The following is a 22,150-nucleotide window of genomic DNA, read 5'->3' as shown; positions in this document are numbered from 1 at the left end:
TGGGTAATTTTGGCCTCATGGTTTTTAAATCTAATTTTCCATTAGGATATGGGAAATTGTATTGATCTTCCATATGGTAATGCTCTTTAGTCCAAGATCCTCATCGAAGTCAAAACTATCTCTCTTGGTATCTCCCTCAGTGTCTTGTTCATAGAAGGTGGTTGCCACATATGTTCATTTTTAATCATTTAAAATGTGTGCTTTCTTATCTCATGGCAGATGGCTATCCACGTGAAGAAATTGTCTATCAATGGAAGCGTAGTTCTGTTGAAGTGGGGGACACAAGATCTTGGAGGCTTTATCAATTTTCATTTGTTGGACTGAGAAATACCACTGAAGTAGTGAAGACAACTTCTGGTAAGACGCACTTGAAAATAATTTTGAGTGACCCTTCCAGAGTTTGAATTCTGGTGTATATGATTTAGAAGCTCTCAACACTTGTCTAGAAATGATATTCAGAAAATTAAATGAAGTGTTTTCATTTACTAGAGAAAATGATAACTGGTATTCTAGTATAATACATAAATATAAATGGATTTTATCAATTTAAAGCAAATTAGATTCAAATTGGATAAGCAAATTATTTGCTTAATTCCCTTATGAAAAATAAGTAACAGTTATTAAAAAGAAGAAAATACTTAATAGGCATAATGTTTCTTTTAAGAAATATATTTCATATTTAAAGTATCACATGGAGAAGATTAACTTCTCAAAAATGCAGAAAAGTGACCAGAGTGGATATGACTAATTCCATGTTCAGTAATTAAATATTTTGAACTGGCTTCATCAGTGAATAAGGGACTGGGTTTTGGTGTCAGGCCTGGGTTCAAATCCCAACTCCATCATTTACCAGCTACATATTTTAAGAAATTACTGAATTTCTCAGGGGACCAGCTCTCACAGATAACCAATGTGGACAAAAGATCTGCCTCACAGTCATACTGTATGTATTTAAAAAAAAAAAAAGGTAAAATGCTTAGAATGATACCTAACACTTAGCATTCAATAAGTAGTAGTGCCTAATAGTATTAGTTATAAATATCAAGTATGCATGGGACCTAATGTGGTCAGGACTTCAGTTTTTTTCAAGAGAAACTAAAAATCTATAGTATTTTTATATCAAATATCATAATTTTTAATGGTATTAATTGAAGGTGATTTAAAAAACCATGTGGGGTAAGTCAAACATATTTCCAGACCAGATCTGTCTCATGGGTGGCTATAGGTTAATACAAACCCTCTGCAATGCTGAGTGCGTATTTTTTAAAAATTTTTTTTAAAATTAATTAATTTATTTTTGGCTGTGTTGGGTCTTCGTTTCTGTGCGAGGGCTTTCTCTAGTTGTGGCAAGCGGGGGCCGCTCCTCATTGCGGCGCGCAGGCCTCTCACTGTCGCGGCCTCTCTTGTTGCAGAGCACAGGCTCCAGATGCGCAGGCTCAGTAATTGTGGCTCACAGGCCTTAGTTGCTTCGCGGCATGTGGGATCTTCCCAGACCAGGGCTCTAACCCGTGTCCCCTGCATTGGCAGGCAGATTCCCAACCACTGCGCCACCAGGGGAGCCCCTGAGTGCATATTCCATATAGATTATTCCAGCTGCTCCTTTCTAAAGTTACGTGAATTTAAATGTCCTAATTTCAAATATAAACATTGTGTTCATAGCTTACCATATTAAGACATACTTTTTGTATTTGTTACCATGAATTAAGCTGTTTTCTATTGATTTATTCATGCATACCTGATTGTCTTCCTCCTGAAATTAATAGGACATATTTTTGTGTTGACTAATTTAGAAAAAGGCCTTGGTCTGTTGTACAAGGAGAAACAAATTACAGACCTAGACAGAAATGGAAATTTAAGATTCTACCTTTATAAGCATCATCCTCTAAATCAAAAACTAACATTGTTTTTGGCATTTGCAGATTTCTTCAAAACAAAAAATTCTTATGTTGCAAAAAGAATCTGAAATAAAATCAAAGAAATGCTCTAGTTTATTTTTAAAATGTGGCCTTATGTTCACTTATTCATTGGAAATACTGACCATCAAGTACTAGAACAGTCTTTATTTTGGTCCCCAAAACAGATTCAGGACTGCCTTAGAACAGGTCTTCCATCTGTGAGACAGCACATGTAAAAATAACCTCTAAGTCTGTATGCTTCCAGAATAAGAAATTGGGCATTAAGTTCTGTTGTATATTCATATCTGTATAATTATTACAGCACCCTAAAACAGAACCCACAAATTTATGACTAGCAGATCTTTTGTTCAGTCATGTAAGCCCGGAGTGGCGTTAAAACCAAACAGTGGTGAGGGAAGTGTTGGCTTTATATCATAGGGTTTGACATCATCCCCTTCCCAAAGTCTCATACTGAGAATAATCTAGAGTATTTACTGTCTAATAAGAGATACATCCAAAAGAAAATACTCTATTTACTTAAAGCATGGCAAGAAAATTTATCAAGGTATCACAAGGCTATCACTCTTCCTAGAGAAATCAAAGCAAAACCGTATTGATATCAGATTTGATATTGAGTAGCATCATTTAATTGATTGTATCAACTCCTTGTGAATTTTAATATGGGGGTTAGCCTCCACCTTGGTCTTCTTGTACACTCCCTGCTCTCGCTGGTTTGTTTTTTGTGTGTGGTATCATTCCAGTTGCCTCTGGGAAGAGAAAGGGCTGAGTTGAAAGTTAACACCAATGCCGACAGGCAGCCTGATTATTGTGACAGTTGATTTTGTAATGATTGAAAGTTTCTGTGTGATCTTTGTTTTATTTCTGATGCCATTCTTATCTTCAAAGCATGGCTCCATAACTAGTTAATATCTACAGGGAAGTTATATTAACAACTTTCTTGGGAAGTTATCAGAAGATCAAAATTATAGCCTTTTTGAATCTTGACCATTACAACAATGTGGTTTTCTCTTAGACTTATAGTAAATGTATCTCCCTTTGAGAAGCCTCTGTCAAAACTAGGAGAGAATAGTGCCTAAAATTAGGCCTAGTTTACTGCGAAGATTGCTAACCTTCACTCATTCAAGTCTACCTTTCATGATTTTGTTATATCTAAGTGGTGACTGTACTGTGGGTTCCTTAGTATATTTGTTCTTTAAATTGATTCCTTGTTATTAGTAAAATGATTTTTTTAAAGGAAAATTCACATTAGGACCATAATTGGAAAATGAGAAGCATTTGACATAAATAGAAATTGGTATAAGAATATAATGAAAAGTGAACAAATGTTCTTAAATTTTAAGTGCACATATTTGTGTTCCCTGGGCTCTGAGTATGTGGAAAAAGAAAGAAAGAGATAGTAGAGAAAAGGAAGAGGGTAACTAGCACCAAAGTAAAACACTTCCTTGGTTTAAACAGAAGGGTAGAAGAAGCAGGAAGGAATTTTCTTACACATAATTCGAGGCTATGTGATAATTCTGTATACACCACCTGAATCATCTTTATCACCATTTATATGTGTGTCACTCCTGAGAAAAAATATTGCCTCGGTGGTAGATTGATAAGACTTGAAGAATACCTTTAATTCTTGGTCAATACATCAAGATAGATTCTGGATCCATGATTTCTCTTCAAACCATCACCTCTTCCTGATTGCTCTGTATGTGGTAATAGCACCGTCATTGTCCCAGTGAGCCAGGCGTGAACACTCAGTCACATGTCTGCCTCCCACATCTAATGAATCATGAAGACACGTATACCTCTGAAATATCTTGCGTAACTGTCCTCTTTTCAGTTGCCATTGCCACTGTCCTAGTTCACGATCGTGTCTGTTCTCATCTGGACTCTGCTGGGAGCCTATTAAACTACATCCCTGCTGTCAGTCTCTCTTTTCTACAGTCTATCCTTTATACATTAGTCATAAAAGCTAGCACTTACTGAGCACTAACTACATGTACCATAGCAAACACTTTATATACATGACCTACTTTAATTCTCATTACCATAGTCATATTTAATGTCATTAACACTGAAGGTATCACTGCGGTTAAGGAAACAGACTTCTAGGGGTTCATTTACTTGCAGGGATCAGATTTGGCAGCTGGGACATGAATTCAGGTGGTTTGCTTTCAGACTCATGCTTTTAACCACTGCACTATTTTTATTCGCACTGTGTCCCAGTAAGTCTTCCTGAACCACGGCTTTCCTCATGTCCCAAGAATTCAGGAGATTCAATTCAGCACAAGCTATTGTTCCTAATATGTAAGCCCCTGATCTCAGGAACCTTCCAGCTTGGTTTTCTATAATTTCTCAGCTTGTGACAGAACTACTTTGTTAATATTTTTATGAATATAAATAGCTAATCCTATACACACATTGAATTTCAGTCTCCTTTCTTTTTTGAATGGCTTATCAACTCAGCCCTACCTTCTTTATGACTTTAAAACATAAAAAAACAGCTTCTCTTCATTGAAACCTTTCAGACCTTAATGCCAGAATGCGCACTCTTGGAGCCAGACAGCTCAGGTTTGAACACTGATTTGTATACATTACTGAATATATCTAAGCTCAATATCACCAATGTTACAGGGTTACTCTCAGGATTAAGTAAGATAATGCACTGAAAATGCTTAAAATTGTGCCTAACACATAGAAAGGACTCAGTAAATGGAAGGCACCATCATCATCATCATCAGACTCCCCCGGGGCATTTTCACCTACTTTATGAAAACAGAATTTCCACCTTATATTTTTTTATCAGTTGTTTTATTCCCTCTTTTCTGCCCTCTCATTCCAGTTAGTCATAGACTTCCCAGTGGAAGCCTTCTTTTAATCATCTTTGTATCCATGATGCTATTAGCCTGGTGATTTGCTTAGAGTTGTTGATTAGTAGGTAATTATAAAATGGATTGCTTGTGACAATTATATTGATAAAACCATAAAATTTCCCTCAATTAAATAAGAAATGCAGAATTCTGTATATTTTTCCATTACTCATTGTTTTCTCTCAAGTAGAAGACCTGTTCTTTCTAGTCATATTGCCATGGACATTTCACCAAATTATCTACATGATTTTTGGTATCAAGCAGAGCTTTGTTCCTGATGTTCTCATCCTGAGATGTGGGTTAGAAAAATGGGCAAATGAGTTTCTTAGGAGAACCTACCTTCTTGGGACACCATTGCCATTATTATGAATCAAAAAGAAATATATCATGTACTTCCTACACTAGAAAAACGTTAAATCTTTTTTCTTCCAGTTTTATTGAGATATAATTGACATACAGAACTGTATAAGTTTAAGGTATACAGCATAATGATTTGATGTAAATAGATCATGAAATGATTACCATCATAACTTTAGTGAACATCAATAATCTCATATACATAATAAATTAAAAAAATAGAAAACAAAATGTTTTCCTTGTGATGGTTAGGATTTACTCTCTTAACTTATAAATATAACATATAGCAGTGTTAATTTGTCATGTTGTACATTACATGCCTAGTATTTATTTATCTTATAACTGGAAGTTTATACCTTTTGGCTACATTCATCCAGTTCTCCCTCCCACCACCCCCGCTTCTAATAACCACAAATCTGATCTTTTTTTCCTATGAGGTTGTTTGTTTGTTTTTGAAGTCTAATTGACCTCCAACACTATGTTAGTTCCTGGTACACAACATATTTCTATACATTTCAAAATGGTCACCATGATAAGTCTAGAAAACCATTAAATCTTCCATTTCGTCCTTAGAAATGTAAACGTCATTGTTTCATAGTTTTTTGGCATTCCCATGTACATTAACTATTATATACTTCCTTTTTGTCTTTAACCCACCTTTTTGGCTTTGATTCCATGTGCAAGTTTTATTTTCTTGATTTCTATTACAAGAAATGCATAAATACTAAAATAAAATTTAAAAAAGAACTCTGTACCACTAAGTTCATGTGACTTTTCAACAGTGGCATGCAGACCACAATTTTAGAAACACCAGCTCCGTGGATGAAGTCCATGTTTGTTGCTTAATTTCTAAAATATATGTAATCTACCCTATATCTTCAAATATTGCCCATTATTCTCACACCATATCCTTTATTTTCTTGAGGTTTTTTGGATAAGTTGAACCTATTTCACGTCTTCGTGCTCATTTTTCTTAATACTAAGCTCAAGTTCAACCTTCTCTGCCTATATCAGTGTATACATATTGGTCAAATAATTCTCCAAATAGAAAAAAAAAATAGGGCTTCCCTGGTGGCACAGTGGTTAAGAGTCCACCTGTCAATGCAGGGGACACGGGTTCAAGCCCTGGTCCAGGAAGATCCCACATGCCGCAGAGCAACTAATCCTGTGCACCACAACTACTGAAGCCCGTGCACCTAGAGCCCGTGCTCTGCAACAAGAGAAGCCACTGCAATGAGAAGCCCGCGCACCACAATGAAGAGGAGCCTCCGCTCACCGCAACTAGAGAAAGCCCATGCGCAGCAATGAAGACCAACACAGCCAAAAATAAATAAATTAAATAAATTAATTTTTTAAAAAGAAAAAAATAGCTCCATCTTCTAGGCTGTGTTTTAACTTATATGTCTTTGGCAAACACAGGTAAAGATACTCATCATTGACATAAACTATTGTGGGGGGAATAAAAAGAGAAATGAAAACATATATAAGTTAATGGTAATTGTTTTATTGAAGAGATTGGAATAAAAAAATTAATAAACCTAAATGATAGGAGAGAAATAAACAACTGTAACCCAGTCCTACAGTCTTGGGTTACTTTGGAATCACAGTAAGTTGTGAGCCCATTTTAGTCAATAATAAACTTTTCAAACTACTTGAAGCAACCTAATATATTAAATGAAATCAGTGTGAAAGACTGCACAGTAATAGATTTTTATTTTATTTTTAAGCTTCAATTTAGAAAAATTAACTTTGGTTTCAGGAGAGGAAAATGAATGGATTACATAAAGAGCTGGGTGAGGAATGGCCATGGAGAAGTCACTTGCCCTTTCTGGGATGAAAATTCCTTATTTCTAAAGAGAATGCATTTGACTAGATGCTTCTTTAAAGTCCTTGGACTTATTTATAATCTTTGATGTAACCAAGGTTACACTATAGATGTCTCAATGTAGGAGTAACTTTCTTTATAAATTAATGATTTCCTAGAATGTTTCCCTTCATCAAGTTTTCAACAATTTCAAAGCAAGTCAAATGCAAAGATAAACTCCTTTAGGCTTTTAACTTAAAAGGGATGACATTCCCACTCCTTTTTAAAAATCTGTTTTGTTATTAGTATATATATATACTGGAATATTCATGTACTACATTTAAAACTTCCACATTGGAATGCAAATTGGTGCAACTATTATGGAAAACAGTATGGAGGTTCCTTAAAAAACTAAAAATAGAGTTACCATATGATCCAGCAATCCCATTTCTGGGTATATATCTGGAGAAAACTCTAATTCGAAAAGATACATGCACCCCAGTGTTCACTGCAGCACTATTTACAGTAGCCAAGACATGGAAGCAACCTAAATGTCTATCAACAGATGAATGGAAAAGAAGATGTGGTACATATATACAATGGAATATTACTCAGCCACAAAAAAAGAATGAAATAATGTCATTCGCAGCAACATGGATGGACCTAGAAATTATACTAAGTGAAGTAAGTTAGAAAGAGAAATACAAATACCCTATGATATCACTTAAATGTGGAATCTAAAATATGATAACATGAACTTATTTACAAAACAGAAACAGACTTGAAGACAAAGAAAACAAATTTATGGTTACCAAGGTGAAAGGTGGGGGAGGGATAAACTAGGAGTTTGGGATTAGCAGATACAAATTACTGTATATAAAATAGATAAACAACAAGGTCCTACTGTATAGCATAGGGAACTATATTCAATATCTTGTAATAACCTATAATGGAAAAGAATATGAAAAAGAATATATATATCTAACAAAATCACTTTGCTGTCCAGCAGAAACTAGCACAATATTGTAAATCAACTATACTTGAAATAAAAAAAAGGTTTAACTATTAAAAAAATAATCCCACATTGGGGCTTCCCTGGTGGCGCAGTGGTTGAGGGTCCGCCTGCCGATGCAGGGGATATGGGTTCGTGCCCCGGTCCGGGAAGATCCCACGTGCCGCAGAGCGGCTGGGCCTGTGATCCATGGCCCCTGAGCCTGCGCGTCCGGAGCCTGTGCTCTGCAGTGGGAGAGGCCGCAGCAGTGAGAGACCCGCGTACAGCAAAAAAAAAAAAAATAATAATAATCCCACATTGGAATTTTAAATTCCAAGGTTGCTCTGACAGTACCTAGTGAGGAAATGGGGCTTCAGAGGTGGAGAGGGGCTGCACAGAGGAGTCATAGGAAGTCTAAGGAAGATTGTTTGTTTTCAAGGTGACAAATTTCATTTCTGCTTACATTCCGTGGGCAAGAACTAGCTGTGTGTTCCTGTGGAGATAAAAGTGGGTCTGGGAAGTGTAGCTCAGTTGTATGCTAGGAAGGGACAGTGGGTTTTATGACTTTCTAGCATCTGTGAAACATGTGTGACATCATTTTATTTCTCACAAGCTTCTCAGAGAAGTAATATTTTTCATTTTACAGATGAAGCAACTTAAGTTTAGAGGAGCTACATAATTTGTTCAAGGCTATTCAATAGAGTTATTTACCCAGATCCCAAGTTTTTACCCCACTGCCTTTCACAAACACATGAGGTAAAGAGATGAATCAATTAAAATAAAAATGTTATTTCTAAACTTGATAATAGCTACTTTTATGGAGACAGTGCAATGAAGTAATAGCATTTAATATGATAACTATATACATATATCAACAAAATGTTAACTTATAGGAATAGCAATTATATTTACCTGGGGCAATAAAATCAAGTGAGAAACAATTTAGCAACAATATTTTACTTTTTCAGAAACATATTTATTGCTTATAAGTTATTATTATTCACTTCTAAGTGAACCTATGGATCACCAGGCAAATCTGGCCTTAACTAAGAAACTGTTGGATCCAGTATATTTGTATAATAGTGTTACTTGCAGAAAAGTCTCATCAGAAAGAAAACATAATAAAAGGATTGCATGACTACTATTTACAGTAATTTTGAGGACTAATATCTTATTTTGACTGTCTATCAAGACCAACCAGGTCAAGACAACATTAATTTTTATCCAAGTATATGGTGTTTCCTAATTCAATCGAAATTCTTCTTTTGCTACATTTAGAAGACATGTTCATCAATGTGACTGATCCAACTAAAAGAGCTCTCCTGTTCAGCTGCTGTCCCCAAATAAATGTAAACCATTAAATAATTTTTTAAAACATGAAAATGTGAGATGGTGGAGACTGACTCTATAGACATTGTGCTCTGTACACAGACTCACTGAATGTTTCTTTCACTCTATTTGATGCAGTCAAATAATTCCTTCATCTTATTTTTGCATTTTCAGAAAATAATGCTATCCAGCATTGCAGCTATGCAAATTTGAGCATGTCAGAGACTGAAAAGGGCATCAAATAGCAGTGAGGAAAATAATGCTTTGGTTTTTTTAATTTTGTTTTACACTTAACTTTCTTTTCTTCAAAAGGAGGTTATTAGGAAGGTCACAGCACACTGCAGGTGTAATAGCCCGGAAAAGCATTTCTGGGGTATACATGCTGGGGCTGAGCAGAATCTGTTCACTATTCTCATTTGCCACTCCTGAAGTCTATCTCGTTTAGGAAATCAAGAACAGTTAGTTTTATTAATCCAGGGCAGAAAGAGATCAGAAAAGCCCAAGAGAATTGACATATATGTTAAGCATGACTAAGTATATTATTTTTTTGCTTACTTAAAAAAATTTTTTTTATTGAAGTATAGTTATGCCAATGCTGTGCCAATCTGTGCTGTACAGCAAAGTGACTCAATTATACGCATATATATGTTTTTTTAAATTCTTTTCCATTATGGTTTATCACAGGATTTTGAATATAGTTCCCTGTCTGTGTTATACAGTAGGACCTTGTTTATCCATTCTAAATATAATAGTTTGCATCTACCAACCCCAAACTCCCAGTGCATCCCTCTCCCTCCTCCCCTCCCCCTTGGCAGCCACAAGTCTGATCTCTATGTCTGTGAGTCTCTTTCTGTTTCATAGATTGGTTCATTTGTGTCATATTTTAGATTCCATATATAAGTGATATCATAGGGTATTTGTCTTTCTCTTTCTGACTTCACTTAGTATGATAATGTCTAGTTGCATCCATGTTGTTGCAAATGGCATTATTTTGTTCTTTTTTTTTTTCTCCTGGCCATGCCTTGCGGCATGTGGGATTTTAGTTCCCTGACCAGGGATCAAACCTGCACCCCCTGCAGTGAAAGCATGGAGTCTTAACCACTCAACTGTGAGGGAAGTCCCCTTGTTTACTTTTATATATGGTGTCTCTGTTATTCAAGAAACTGACAGTGCTTCATGTTTAACGTATAAACCACATCATAAATGTTTAATTTTTCACATTTGTCTCCGAATTGATCCACCCCCAAATTAACTACTCCTTGTTATACATCATCTCTCAGAATAATGTCAAAGAAATACTAAAAATAGCATTTTCTCTAGTTCTTCTCCCCTACCCTGCACAAACCTAATTGTTTTGCCCGTAAGCATTTCTCTATCAGCTCTATAAGATGGTATCTTTATTTGTGAATACTGAAATATAATAAATGACATTGATAATAAGACGAAAGCTTCAATGTAGATAACTGAGTTTACTGGAATAGTTTCCAAACATGATTTCTAATCTGCCTTTACTCGTATGACTTACAGCACCATCCACTTTGATTTTCATCATATCTACTGTTCACTGCTAAGTGGTGAAGAGCTTTGTAATATAAAAGACAATGTGTAATGCATGAGCTGTGAAATACCTCCTTGCTAAACATATAATGCAATCACGAACATTAATTGTAACCACTTGATTACATTTTCTAAGTTGGTGATTTCTTGTTACCAGTATTAGTGACTGAGAGTAAAATTAGATTGATAGAAAAATAAAATTTTAGGGCTAAATATCAAAAATTAAGGCCAGTTGTAATTTTACTTTGGGTAATTACTCCAAAGAGGTAAAAGTCACTGTTTGTAATTTGGTAGTCAGTTGTGTAACCACGGCCTATAGCACAGATAATTAGACATGGACAGAGTTAAATTTTATTTATTTCTGTCAGCATTGAACAATTGAGAAATTTCATATGCAAATCTTAAACATCTTTACATCTTAAATATCTGGGTTGTCATTTGCATTTGAAAATGATTGGTTAGAGTTGAATTCTCACCTGTCCTAGTGGGCACACAATCTCCTTTACCAAAATTCCTAACACCCCCTGTTGTATTTTCAGGACTATATGATTTTCTTCTTGAACTACTGTTTCCTTATTTTAGAAAGCTGTATGCATCTCATTCGAACTATATATATCTCACTCGAAATAGGGGGAAATAAAAGATAATCATTTCCCAAATGAGAACAAATACGTATCTGTGGAAATGAAGAATATTCATTTACTTTTAATAGGCGGAGAGAATTTCTATCACAAAATGATACTGTAAGAAATGAATGTGAAAACTATTAATCAACCAAGGTTTGCCTGAGAGTAGACAGTGAGTTGCAGAGAAGTGTCAGAACCTAGCCAACCTAGGTCTCACTTGCTTTTCACATTCTACAAATGGGTTTATTTATCATAAATATCTAGCATATGCAATGTAAATTGATTTTAAGTTCATTCAGTTTATCTCTACCACCTGCTTTCATGGAAAATGGATTTTAAACAGAGTTGTGAAGTTCTATATATGGACATCTGTGCATCTAGTCGTCTCTGTATTTTCCTTTTTTTTCTTTCAGCTTACATCTAAGCAACTAAAACGTGTGTTGCAGTTTTCCTGCACATTACTGATTAGCAGCCTTGCATAGCCAATGAACACTTTTTCCTTATCTTCTTTGATAAAATAAGGCAACTGGATATAGCACAAAAAAAACTATGATTCCTTTTAAGCGTTTCCTTTGTGGTTGTGTTACCATATAGTTGAATGGCCCTGAGCAAGTCATCTTCTCTTTCAGCCCTCAATATCTTCATCTCAAAATAAAAAATTTAACTAGATTAAATGTGAAGATCCTTTTCACCCCTAAAATGCTGTTCTGTATTTCCTGATATTTAGCAGCTCTGTCATAAAGCAAATGTCTGGTGGGTATTTAGGTTTTCCATGTTCCCATGAGTTCCTAAGAGAAATTTCTTCATGTTTTCTTATTCTGTAAAACTCAGCAATTAATAGATCTAGTTTATCTGTCAAGTATAGAGAACTCTGGGAGCTATTGTGGGGGAAGAGGCCCAGGGGTTTGCCATAGAGATGGTTGGTAAATTAGGTAAGGTATGAAAAAAATGAATTTGGCCTGGGAAAAATAGGCCCACCGTGGGTGTGAATAGCGAGGGTGGAATTTCATTGAATTCATGTGAATGAGAAATTGCAGAGGATGAAGATAGGACAATGGCTGTGACATGGCTTTCATAGAAGAGAAAGAATAGACACCTGGCCTCCTCAAACAGAAATAACACTTGCAATCAAGAGCACATGGTATGAACTTAATTTATTATTTTGTGTTTAATTATATAAATTGGGCTGCTATGAATCAGCAGTCCATTAAAATAGTACTGATACTACCAACTCTGTAATAATAACAAGAATATAATGTGCTAGCATTCGTAAGACCTTTATATATATATATATATATATATATATATATATATATATATATATATATATATATATATATATATATATATATCATCTCATTCACTTTTCACAGTAATTCTATAAGGTGATATTCATCACCCAGGTGGCATGATGTACAAGCAATCTTGTAGAAAAGTATCCAGAAAGGATAGAGACTTCTTCCAAGACCATAGAATAAGTTACTAAACAGATACCTGTGTTTTCTGAGAGGCCAGTTTTCCAATCCAGTGATGACTGAGCTGTTCTGAATTTGTGTTTGCAGAAAGACTTGTCCTTGGCTATATTTTTGCCTAGTGTGTAATTTCTTTTCTCTTTATTGTTATGGCATCTATCTATCTATCTATCTATGTAAGTTGACTGCACACATGTAAGGTAGAATCAGACTGTATTTGTCAGGTCAAGCTAGACTATGCTATGATAGAAAATAACCCTCAAATCTTAGTGGTTTAAAATTTATACATAATATTATACATATTCTTGTATTGCTCTTTCCGCTGTGCTTTTTCATTCTGTGGCATGCCATTCTCAGAGTCAAAGGTGAAATAACAAAAGAATAAAATGATTCTTAAAGTTTCTGCTTGAAGAAGCAAGAAGAACTACAATTCTGCAGCCTGTGGAACGAAAACCACATTCACAGAAAGAGAAAAAATAAAAAGGCAGAAGACTATGTACCAGATGAAGGAACAACGTAAAACCCCAGGAAAACAACTAAATGAAGTGGAGATAGTCAACCTTCCAGAAAAAGAGTTCAGAATAATGATACTGATGATGATCCAGGAACTCGGAAAAAGAATGAAGGCAAAGATGGAGAAGATGCAAGAAATGTTTAACAAAGACCTAGAATAATTAAACAACAAACACCTAGAAGAATTAAAGAACAAATGGAAACCATAAACAAGACCAAAAGACAGCCCTCAGAATGGGAGAAAATATTTGCAAATGAAGCAACAGACAAAAGATTTATCTCCAAAATTTACAAGCAGCTCATGCAGCTCAATAACAAAAAAACAACCCAATCCAAAAATGGGCAGAAGACCTAAATAGACAATTCTCCAAAGAAGATATACAGACTGCCAACAAACACATGAAAGAATGCTCAACGTCACTAATCATTAGGGAAATGCAAATCAAAACTACAATGAGATATCATCTCACACCGGTCAAAATGTCCATCATCAAAAAATCTAGAAACAATAACTGCTGGAGAGGGTGTGGAGAAAAGGGAACCCTCTTGCACTGCTGGTGGGTATGTAAATTGGTACAGCCACTATGGAGAACAGTATGGAGATTCCTTAAAAAACTACAAATAGAACTACCATATGACCCAGTAATCCCACTACTGGGCATATACCCTGAGAACCCATAATTCAAAAAGAGTCATGTACCAAAATGTTCATTGCAGCTCTATTTACAATAGTCAGGAGATGGAAACAACTTAAGTGTCCATCATCGGATGAATGGATAAAGAAGATGTGGCACATATATACAATGGAATATTACTCAGCCATAAAAAGAAATGAAATTGAGCTATTTGTAATGAGGTGAATGGACCTAGAGTCTGTCATACAGAGTGAAGTAAGTCAGAAAGAGAAAGACAGATACAATACGCTAACACATATATATGGAATCTAAGAAAAAAAAATGTCATGAAGAACCTAGGGGTAAGACAGGAATAAAGACACAGACCTACTAGAGAATGGACTTGAGGATATGGGGAGGGGTAAGGGTAAGCTGTGACAAAGTGAGAGAGTGGCATGGACATATATACACTACCAAATGTAAAATAGATAGCTAGTGGGAAGCAGCTGCATAGCACAGGGAGATCAGCTCAGTGCTTTGTGACCACCTAGAGGGGTGGGATAGGGAGGGTGGAAGGGAGGGAGATGCAAGAGGAAAGAGATATGGGAACGTATATATGTATAACTGATTCACTTTGTTATAAAGCAGAAACTAACACACCATTGTAAAGCAATTGTACTCCAATAAAGATGTTAAAAAAAAAAGAACAAACAAACAGGTGAACAATATAATAACTGAAATGAAAAATACACTAGAAAGAATCCATAGCAGAATAACTGAGGAAGAAGAACGGATAAGTGACCTGGAACACAGAATGGTGGAATTCACTGCCGTGGGACAGAAAAAAGAAAAAAGAATGAAAAGAAATTAAGACAGCCTATGAGACCTCTGGGACAACATTAAACACAACAACAACCGTATAATAGGGGCCCCAGAAGGAGAGGAGAGATAGAAAGGACCTGAGAAAATACTTGAAGATATTATAGTCAAAAACTTCCCTAACGTGGGAAAGGAAATAGTTAATCAAGTCCAGGGAGTGCAGAGAGTCCCAGGCAGGATAAACCCAAGGAGAAACATGCCAAGACACATAGTAATAAATAGACAAAAATTAAAGACAAAGAAAAATTATTGAAAGCAGCAAGGGAAAAATGACAAATAACATACAAGGGAACTCCCAAAAGGTTAATAGCGGATTTCTCAGCAAACTCCCAGAAGGGTGTGGCATGATATATTTAAAGTAATGAAAGGGAAGAACCTACATCCAAGATTACTCTACCTGGAAAGGATTTCATTCAGATTCGATGGAGAAATCAAAAGCTTTACTGACAAGCAAAAGCTAAGAGAATTCAGCACCACCAAACCAGCTCTACAACAAATGCTAAAGAAACTTCTCTAAGTGGGAAACACAAGAGAAGAAAAGGACATACAAAAACAAACCCATAACAATCAAGAAAATGGTAACAGGAACATACATATCGACAGTTACATTAAACGTGAATGGATTAAATGCTCCAACCAAAAGACATAGGCTCGCTGAATGGATACGAAAACAGTACCCATATATATATATGCTATCTACAAGACACCCACTTCAGACCAAGGGACACATACAGAAAGAAAGTGAGGGGAGAGAAAAAGAATTCCATGCTAATGGAAATCAAAAGCTGGAGTAGCAATACTCATATCAGGTAAAATAGACTTTCAAATAAAGAATGTTACAAGAGACAAGGAAGGACACTACATAAGATCAAGAGATCAATCCAAGAAGAGCATATAACAATTATAAATATTTATGCACCCAACATAGGAGCACCTCAATACCTAAGGCAACTGCTAACAGCTATAAAAGAGGAAATCAACAGTAACACAATAATAGTGGGGGATTTTAACACCTCACTTACAACAATGGACAGAAAGTTAATAAGAACACAAACTATAAATGACACAATAGAACAGACAGATTAAATTGATATTTATAGGACATTCCATCCAAAAAGAGCAGATTACACTTTGTTCTTAAGTGCACATGGAACATTCTCAAGGATAGGTCACATCTTGGGTCACAAATCAAGCCTCAGTAAATTTAAGAAAATTGAAATCAGGCTTCCCTGGTGGTGCAGTGGTTGAGAGTCCGCCTGCTGATGCAGGGGACTCGGGTTCATGCCCCGGTCCGGGAAGATCCCACATGCCACGGAGCAGCTAGGCCCGTGAGCCATGGCTGCTGAGCCTGCATGTCCGGAGCCTGTGCTCTACACTGGGAGAGGCCACAACAGTGAGAGGCCCACATAATGCAAAAAAAAATAATAATAATAATAATAAAGAAAATTGAAATCATATGAAGCATCTTTTTCCAACCACAATGCTATGAGATTAGAAATCAGTTACAGAGAAAAAATATAAAAAAACACAAACGCATGAAGGCTAAACAATACGTTACTAAATAACCAAGAGATCACTGAAGAAATCAAAGAGGAAATCAGAAAATACCTAGAGACAAGTTACAATGAAAACACGACGATACAAAATCTATGGGATGCAGCAAAAGCAGTTCTAAGAGGGAAATTTATAGCAATACAATCCTACCTCAAGAAACAGGAAAAATCTCAAATAAACAACCTAACCTTACACCTAAAGCAATCAGACAAAGAACAAAAAGCCCCAAAGTTAGCAGAAGGAAAGAGCTCATAATGATCAGAGCAGAAATAAATGAAACAGAAACAAAGAAAACAATAGCAAAGATCAATAAAACTAAAAGCTTGTTCTTTGAGAAGATAAACAAAATTGATAATCCTTTAGCCAGACTCATCAAGAAAAAGGGGAGAGGACTCAAATCAATAAAATTAGAAATGAAAAAGAAGTTACAGTGGACACCGCAGAAATACAAAGCATCATAAGAGCTTACTACAAGCACTCTATGCTAATAAAATGGACAAACTGGAAGAAATGGACAAATTCTTAGAATTTCAGTCCACGACTGAACCAGGAAAGAATAGAAAAAATGAACAGACCAATCACAAGTAATGAAATTGAAACTATGATTAAAAATCTTCCAACAAACAAAAGTCCAGGACCAGATGGCTTCACAGGTGAATTGTACCAAACATTTAGACAAGAGTTAACACGTATCCTTCTGAAACTATTCCAAAAAATTGCAGGAAAAGGAACACTTTCAGACTCATCCTGTGAAGCCACCATCACCTGATACCAAACCAAAGATACTACAAGAAAAGAAAATTACAGGCCAATATCAGTGATGAAAATAGACACAAAAATCCTCAACAAAATACTAGCAAGCTGAATCCAAGAATACATGAAAAGGATCATACACCATGATCAAGTGGGATTTATCCCAGGGATGCAAGGATTCTTCAGTATACACAAATCAATCAATGTGATACACCATATTAACAAATTGAAGGAGAAAAACCATATGATCATCTCAATAGATGCAGAAAAATCTTTTGACAAAATTCAACTCCCATTTATAATAAAAACTCTCCAGAAAGTGGGCTCAGAGGGAACCTACCTCAACATAATAATAGCCATATGTGACAAACCCACAGGAAACATCATTCTCAATGGTCAAAAACTGAAAGCATTTCCTCTAAGATCAGGAACAAGACCAGGTTGTCCACTCTCACCACTACTATTCAACATAGGTTTGGAAGTCCTAGCCACTACAATCAGAGAAGAAAAAGAAATAAAAGGAACACAAATTGGAAAAGAAGAAGTAAAACTGTCACTGTTTGCAGATGACATGATACTACACATAGAGAATCCTAAAGCTGCCAACAGAAAACTACTAGAGCTAATCAATGAGTTTGGTAAAATTGCAGGATACAAAATTAATGCAAAGAAATCTCTTGCATTCCTATACACTAACAACAAAAGATCAGAAAGAGGAATTAAGGAAACAATCCCATTCACTACTGCAACAACAAAAAAGATAAAATACCTGGGAATAAACCTACCTAAGCAGGTAAAAGACCTGTACTGAGAAAAGTATAAGACACTGATGAAAGAAATCAAAGATGACACAAACAGATGGAGAGATTTACCATGTTCTTGGATTGGACGAATAAATATTGTGAAAATGACTATACTACCCAAAGCAATCTACAGATTCAATGTAAGCCCTATGAAATTACCAGTGGCATTTTTTACAGAACTAGAACAAAAAATTTCACAATTTGTATGGAGACACAAAAGACCATGAATAGCCAAAACAATCTTGAGGGAAAACAACAGAGCTGGAGGAATCAGACTCCCTGATTTCAGACTATAGTACAAAGCCATAGTAATCAAGACAGTATGGTACTGGCATAAAAATAGAAATATAAATCAATGGAACAGGATAGAAAGCCCAGAGATACGCCCACGCACCAATGGTCAACTAATCTATGACAAACGAGGCAAGGATGAACAATGGAGAAAAGACAGTCTATTCAATAAGTGGTGCTGGGAAAACTAGACAGCTACATGTAAAAGAATCAAATTAGAACACTTCTAACACTGTACACAAAAATAAACTCAAAATGGATTAAAGACCTAAATGTAAGACCAGACACTATAAGCCTCTTAGAGGAAAACTTAGTTAGAACACTCTATGACATAAATCACAGCAAGATCCTTTTTGACCCACCTCCTAGAGAAATGGAAATAAAAACAAAAATAAACAAATGGGACCTAATGAAACTTCAAAGCTTTTGCACAGCAAAGGAAACCATAAACAGACAAAAGGACAACCCTCAGAATGGGAGGAAATATTTGCAAATGAAGCAACTGACAAAGGATTAATCTCCAAAATATACAAGCAACTCATGCAGCTCAATATCAAAAAAACAAACAACCCAGTCCAAAAATTGGCAGAAGATCTGAATAGACATTTTTCCAAAGAAGATATACAAATTGCCAACAAACACATGAAAGGATGCTCAGTGTCACCAATCATTAGAGAAATGCAAGTCAAAACTACAATGAGGTATCACCTCACACCAGTCAGAATGGCCATTATCAAAAAATTTACAATCAACAAATGGTGGAGAGGGTGTGGAGAAAGGGGAACCCTCTTGCATTGTTGGTGGGAATGTAAATTGATATCGCCACCCTGGAGAACAGTATGGAGGTTCCTTAAAAATCTACAAATAGAACTACCATATGACCCAGCAATCCCACTACTGGGCATATACCCTGAGAAAACCATAATTCAAAAAGAGTCATGTACCACAATGTTCATTGCAGCACTATTTACAATAGCCAGGTCATGGAAACAACCTATATGCCCATTGACAGAGGGATGGATAAATAAAATGTGGCACATATATACAATGGAATATTACTCAGCCATAAAACGGAATGAAATTGGGTCATTTGTAGAGACGTGGATGGATCTAGAGACTGTCATACAGAGTGAAGTAAGTCAGAAAGAGAAAAACAAATATCGTATATTAACCCATATATGTGGAACCTAGAGAAATGGTACAGATGAACCGGTTAGCAGGGCAGAAATAGAGACACAGATGTAGGGAACAAATGTATGGACACCAAGGGGGGAAAGCGGCGTGGGGTGGTGGTGGTGGTGGGATGAATTGGGAGATTAAGATTGACATGTATACACTAATATGTATAAAATAGATAACTAATAACAACCTGCTGTATAAAAAATAAATAAAATGAAATTCAAAGTAAAAGTAAACAATGTATTGGCAGAATTTTGATAACAACCAGTAGTACTTTTTTGTTAATATATTAGATATTCTGCTGTTGGCTAAAGTCAATAAAGTGGTAGAGTTACTGAAAAAAAAGAAGTTACTGTTGCTTGATAGGCATAAATCATTTGTTTTTGCCAAAGCAAGTCACATGAGCAACCCTGAAGTCTATAAGGTGGGATGCATGCTTCTCTTAGACAAAGGGCCACAAGTGAAGGCCTCTATAGGGATGGATTTGGTAGAAAAAGACAGCAAATATTTAAAACTACAAAACTGTAACCAAAATTTCCCATTAGTATAATTCTTCATGCTATACCTAGCCAGCCTACCTGGCCATGTAAGTACCTATAGCTTGAGATCACACGTCAGGATAAGTCACCCCCAGCAAGGGAAAGGAATGAGTTACTCTCAAAGAAAATAGAGCCCAGGCATAAAAATGTCTCTTACTCTGAGAATACTCCTCTTGAAAAGGAATTCTCCTCTTGTTTTTGACAAGCCTGCTTCACTTTGTCAATGACCTAGAGCCATGATTTATGTAAAATTGGCTTCAGAAGGAGCAGGTAAGAAGACACAATATTAACATGAAAATTATCATAAGGTGATGGGAACTGTCAAGTTTTATAAATCTGGGGAAGATTTCCCTTGCTGTACTGCTGGGACAGCTTTATTAATTATAATGGAAAACAAGTCTGTAAATATTGGTCCCATACTAGATTCAATTTTACAGATATTAGGCGGTGGTAACTTCTAAGAAACAATAAACCAGAATCATCCTTTTGTCAGGAGGGGGAGATAATTGAACATGATTTAATAATGAATGGCCACAAAATAATGAAAAGGTCAAGCTTTCTTGATTACTGTAACTTTCTGCATGGAAAAAAATCCTTAATATTTCTAATAGTCCTATGTTAGAAAAGAGTATAAACAAAGTGGTTTCAAGTAAAACTTAAATGCTTTCTTTTATTTAATCTTAATAGTGTGCTACAATTTTAACTACTTCCTCTCTGAAACATTCTTACAATTAATTCTGTTCCTCTGTTTCATAGATGAAGTACATGAAATATAGTGCTACCAATAATTTAAAATATTTCCACATGGCTGGTTATAATGGAACTAGAACTAATCAATGGGCATCTATGTCCCCAAGCTACTATACCCTGGCCACTACCTAAGACTAAGCTAATATAAAAAGAAATTTTCATTTCATTGGCTATACTGTATTAGTGAATAGTAGGAGATATTTTGGTTCTAAAAAATCTGCCACTACTAATCTACACAGAAATAAATAGTGTTGATAATGATATGATCATGTGTACGTTAAAGACAGCTTTCACTGAGCAGTTCACATGCAACGGGCACTATGCTAAGTACTTTTCAAGATTTATGTAAACCTGCAACAGCTTTAGAAGGTAGATCTTATTGTTATTTCTGTGATCACATAGCTGGTAAGTGGCAGAGCTAGGATTTGAACCTGTGCTCTGAGAGAGGGTCATAGAGTTTTTGTTGGGTCTCATTTGTAGGACGTAGCGATTTCTTTTTCATTAAGGAAGAAGGCTATTCACATGAATAGATGTGTGTGTGTTGTGTGTGTATGTGTAACACATAATAAAGGACACATGTTTTCAAGGTACCTTATGTGATTTGCGTATTGTAACAACCTGGTATGTTTTGTTTTTCAAGTTGATGGCAATATTCAGAGTGTTGATAACTGACTCTAACCTGATAGGTCCAGTTTTCTTCTTACAAAGATAAGAATGAGGAAGTAATAGAAGTATGTTGAACAAAGCTTGGTAAAATACTTTCTAGATACTAGAAATAGTATCTACGACTCGGGGAAAACTCTGGATAAAATTAAATCAATATTATATTAGTAAAACATCACTCTTAGTAAAATTTGAAGGGAAAAAAAATATTTGGTTAGGAGCGAGAAGGTCTGGCCTTAAGTCCTAGCAGACCTTATTAATAGGTATATACATCTGGGCAAATCATTTAACCTCTTGCACCTTACTTTGCTTATCTGTAAAATGGAAGAGTTATAATTGTCCTATCAGAGTTGCTATGAGACTTAACTGAGGTAAGTATCTGAAAATGCTTAGGAAATTGTGAATAGTTTCGGAGATAGATGACAATATGATCATAAGATAATTATATTTTCCTCTCTCTAACTCTTGAAATTAAAAAAAAAAGTTTCTGCATGAAAATTCCAGGCATATTTAATGACTCTGAGAAAAGTATTTATAATTTATTGAAAGTTTGTAGAAGGTAGTGATTGATGCAATGATCCACTCCTGTTTGCTTTGTAACCTTCCAGTTAGACCAAAGAAAAGGGAGAAAGCTGAATTGTGTGCAAAAAGCAGAAGTGTGAGTGGGAGTGCTCTTTTAATAGCTGTCCCATAAAGTGG

At 35.6% G+C, this 22,150-nt stretch overlaps 1 protein-coding gene across 3 annotated transcripts in view; it reads left to right on the top strand.

Annotated features, from left to right (window-relative positions):
• Positions 1-22,150, top strand: part of GABRG2 (gamma-aminobutyric acid type A receptor subunit gamma2) — a 120,939-nt gene that overhangs the window by 37,781 nt on the left and 61,008 nt on the right. For all 3 annotated transcript variants that reach the window (XM_060008426.1, XM_060008424.1, XM_060008427.1), the window contains exon 6: positions 220-357. In XM_060008426.1, coding sequence (XP_059864409.1) covers positions 220-357 — 138 coding nt within the window. The remainder of the gene's footprint in view (positions 1-219; positions 358-22,150) is intronic.

The sequence above is a fragment of the Delphinus delphis genome, chromosome 3 (genome assembly GCF_949987515.2).
Source record: "Delphinus delphis chromosome 3, mDelDel1.2, whole genome shotgun sequence".
NCBI classification, from domain to species: Eukaryota; Metazoa; Chordata; class Mammalia; order Artiodactyla; family Delphinidae; genus Delphinus; species Delphinus delphis.
This window is presented reverse-complemented; position numbering and strand designations above follow the sequence as displayed.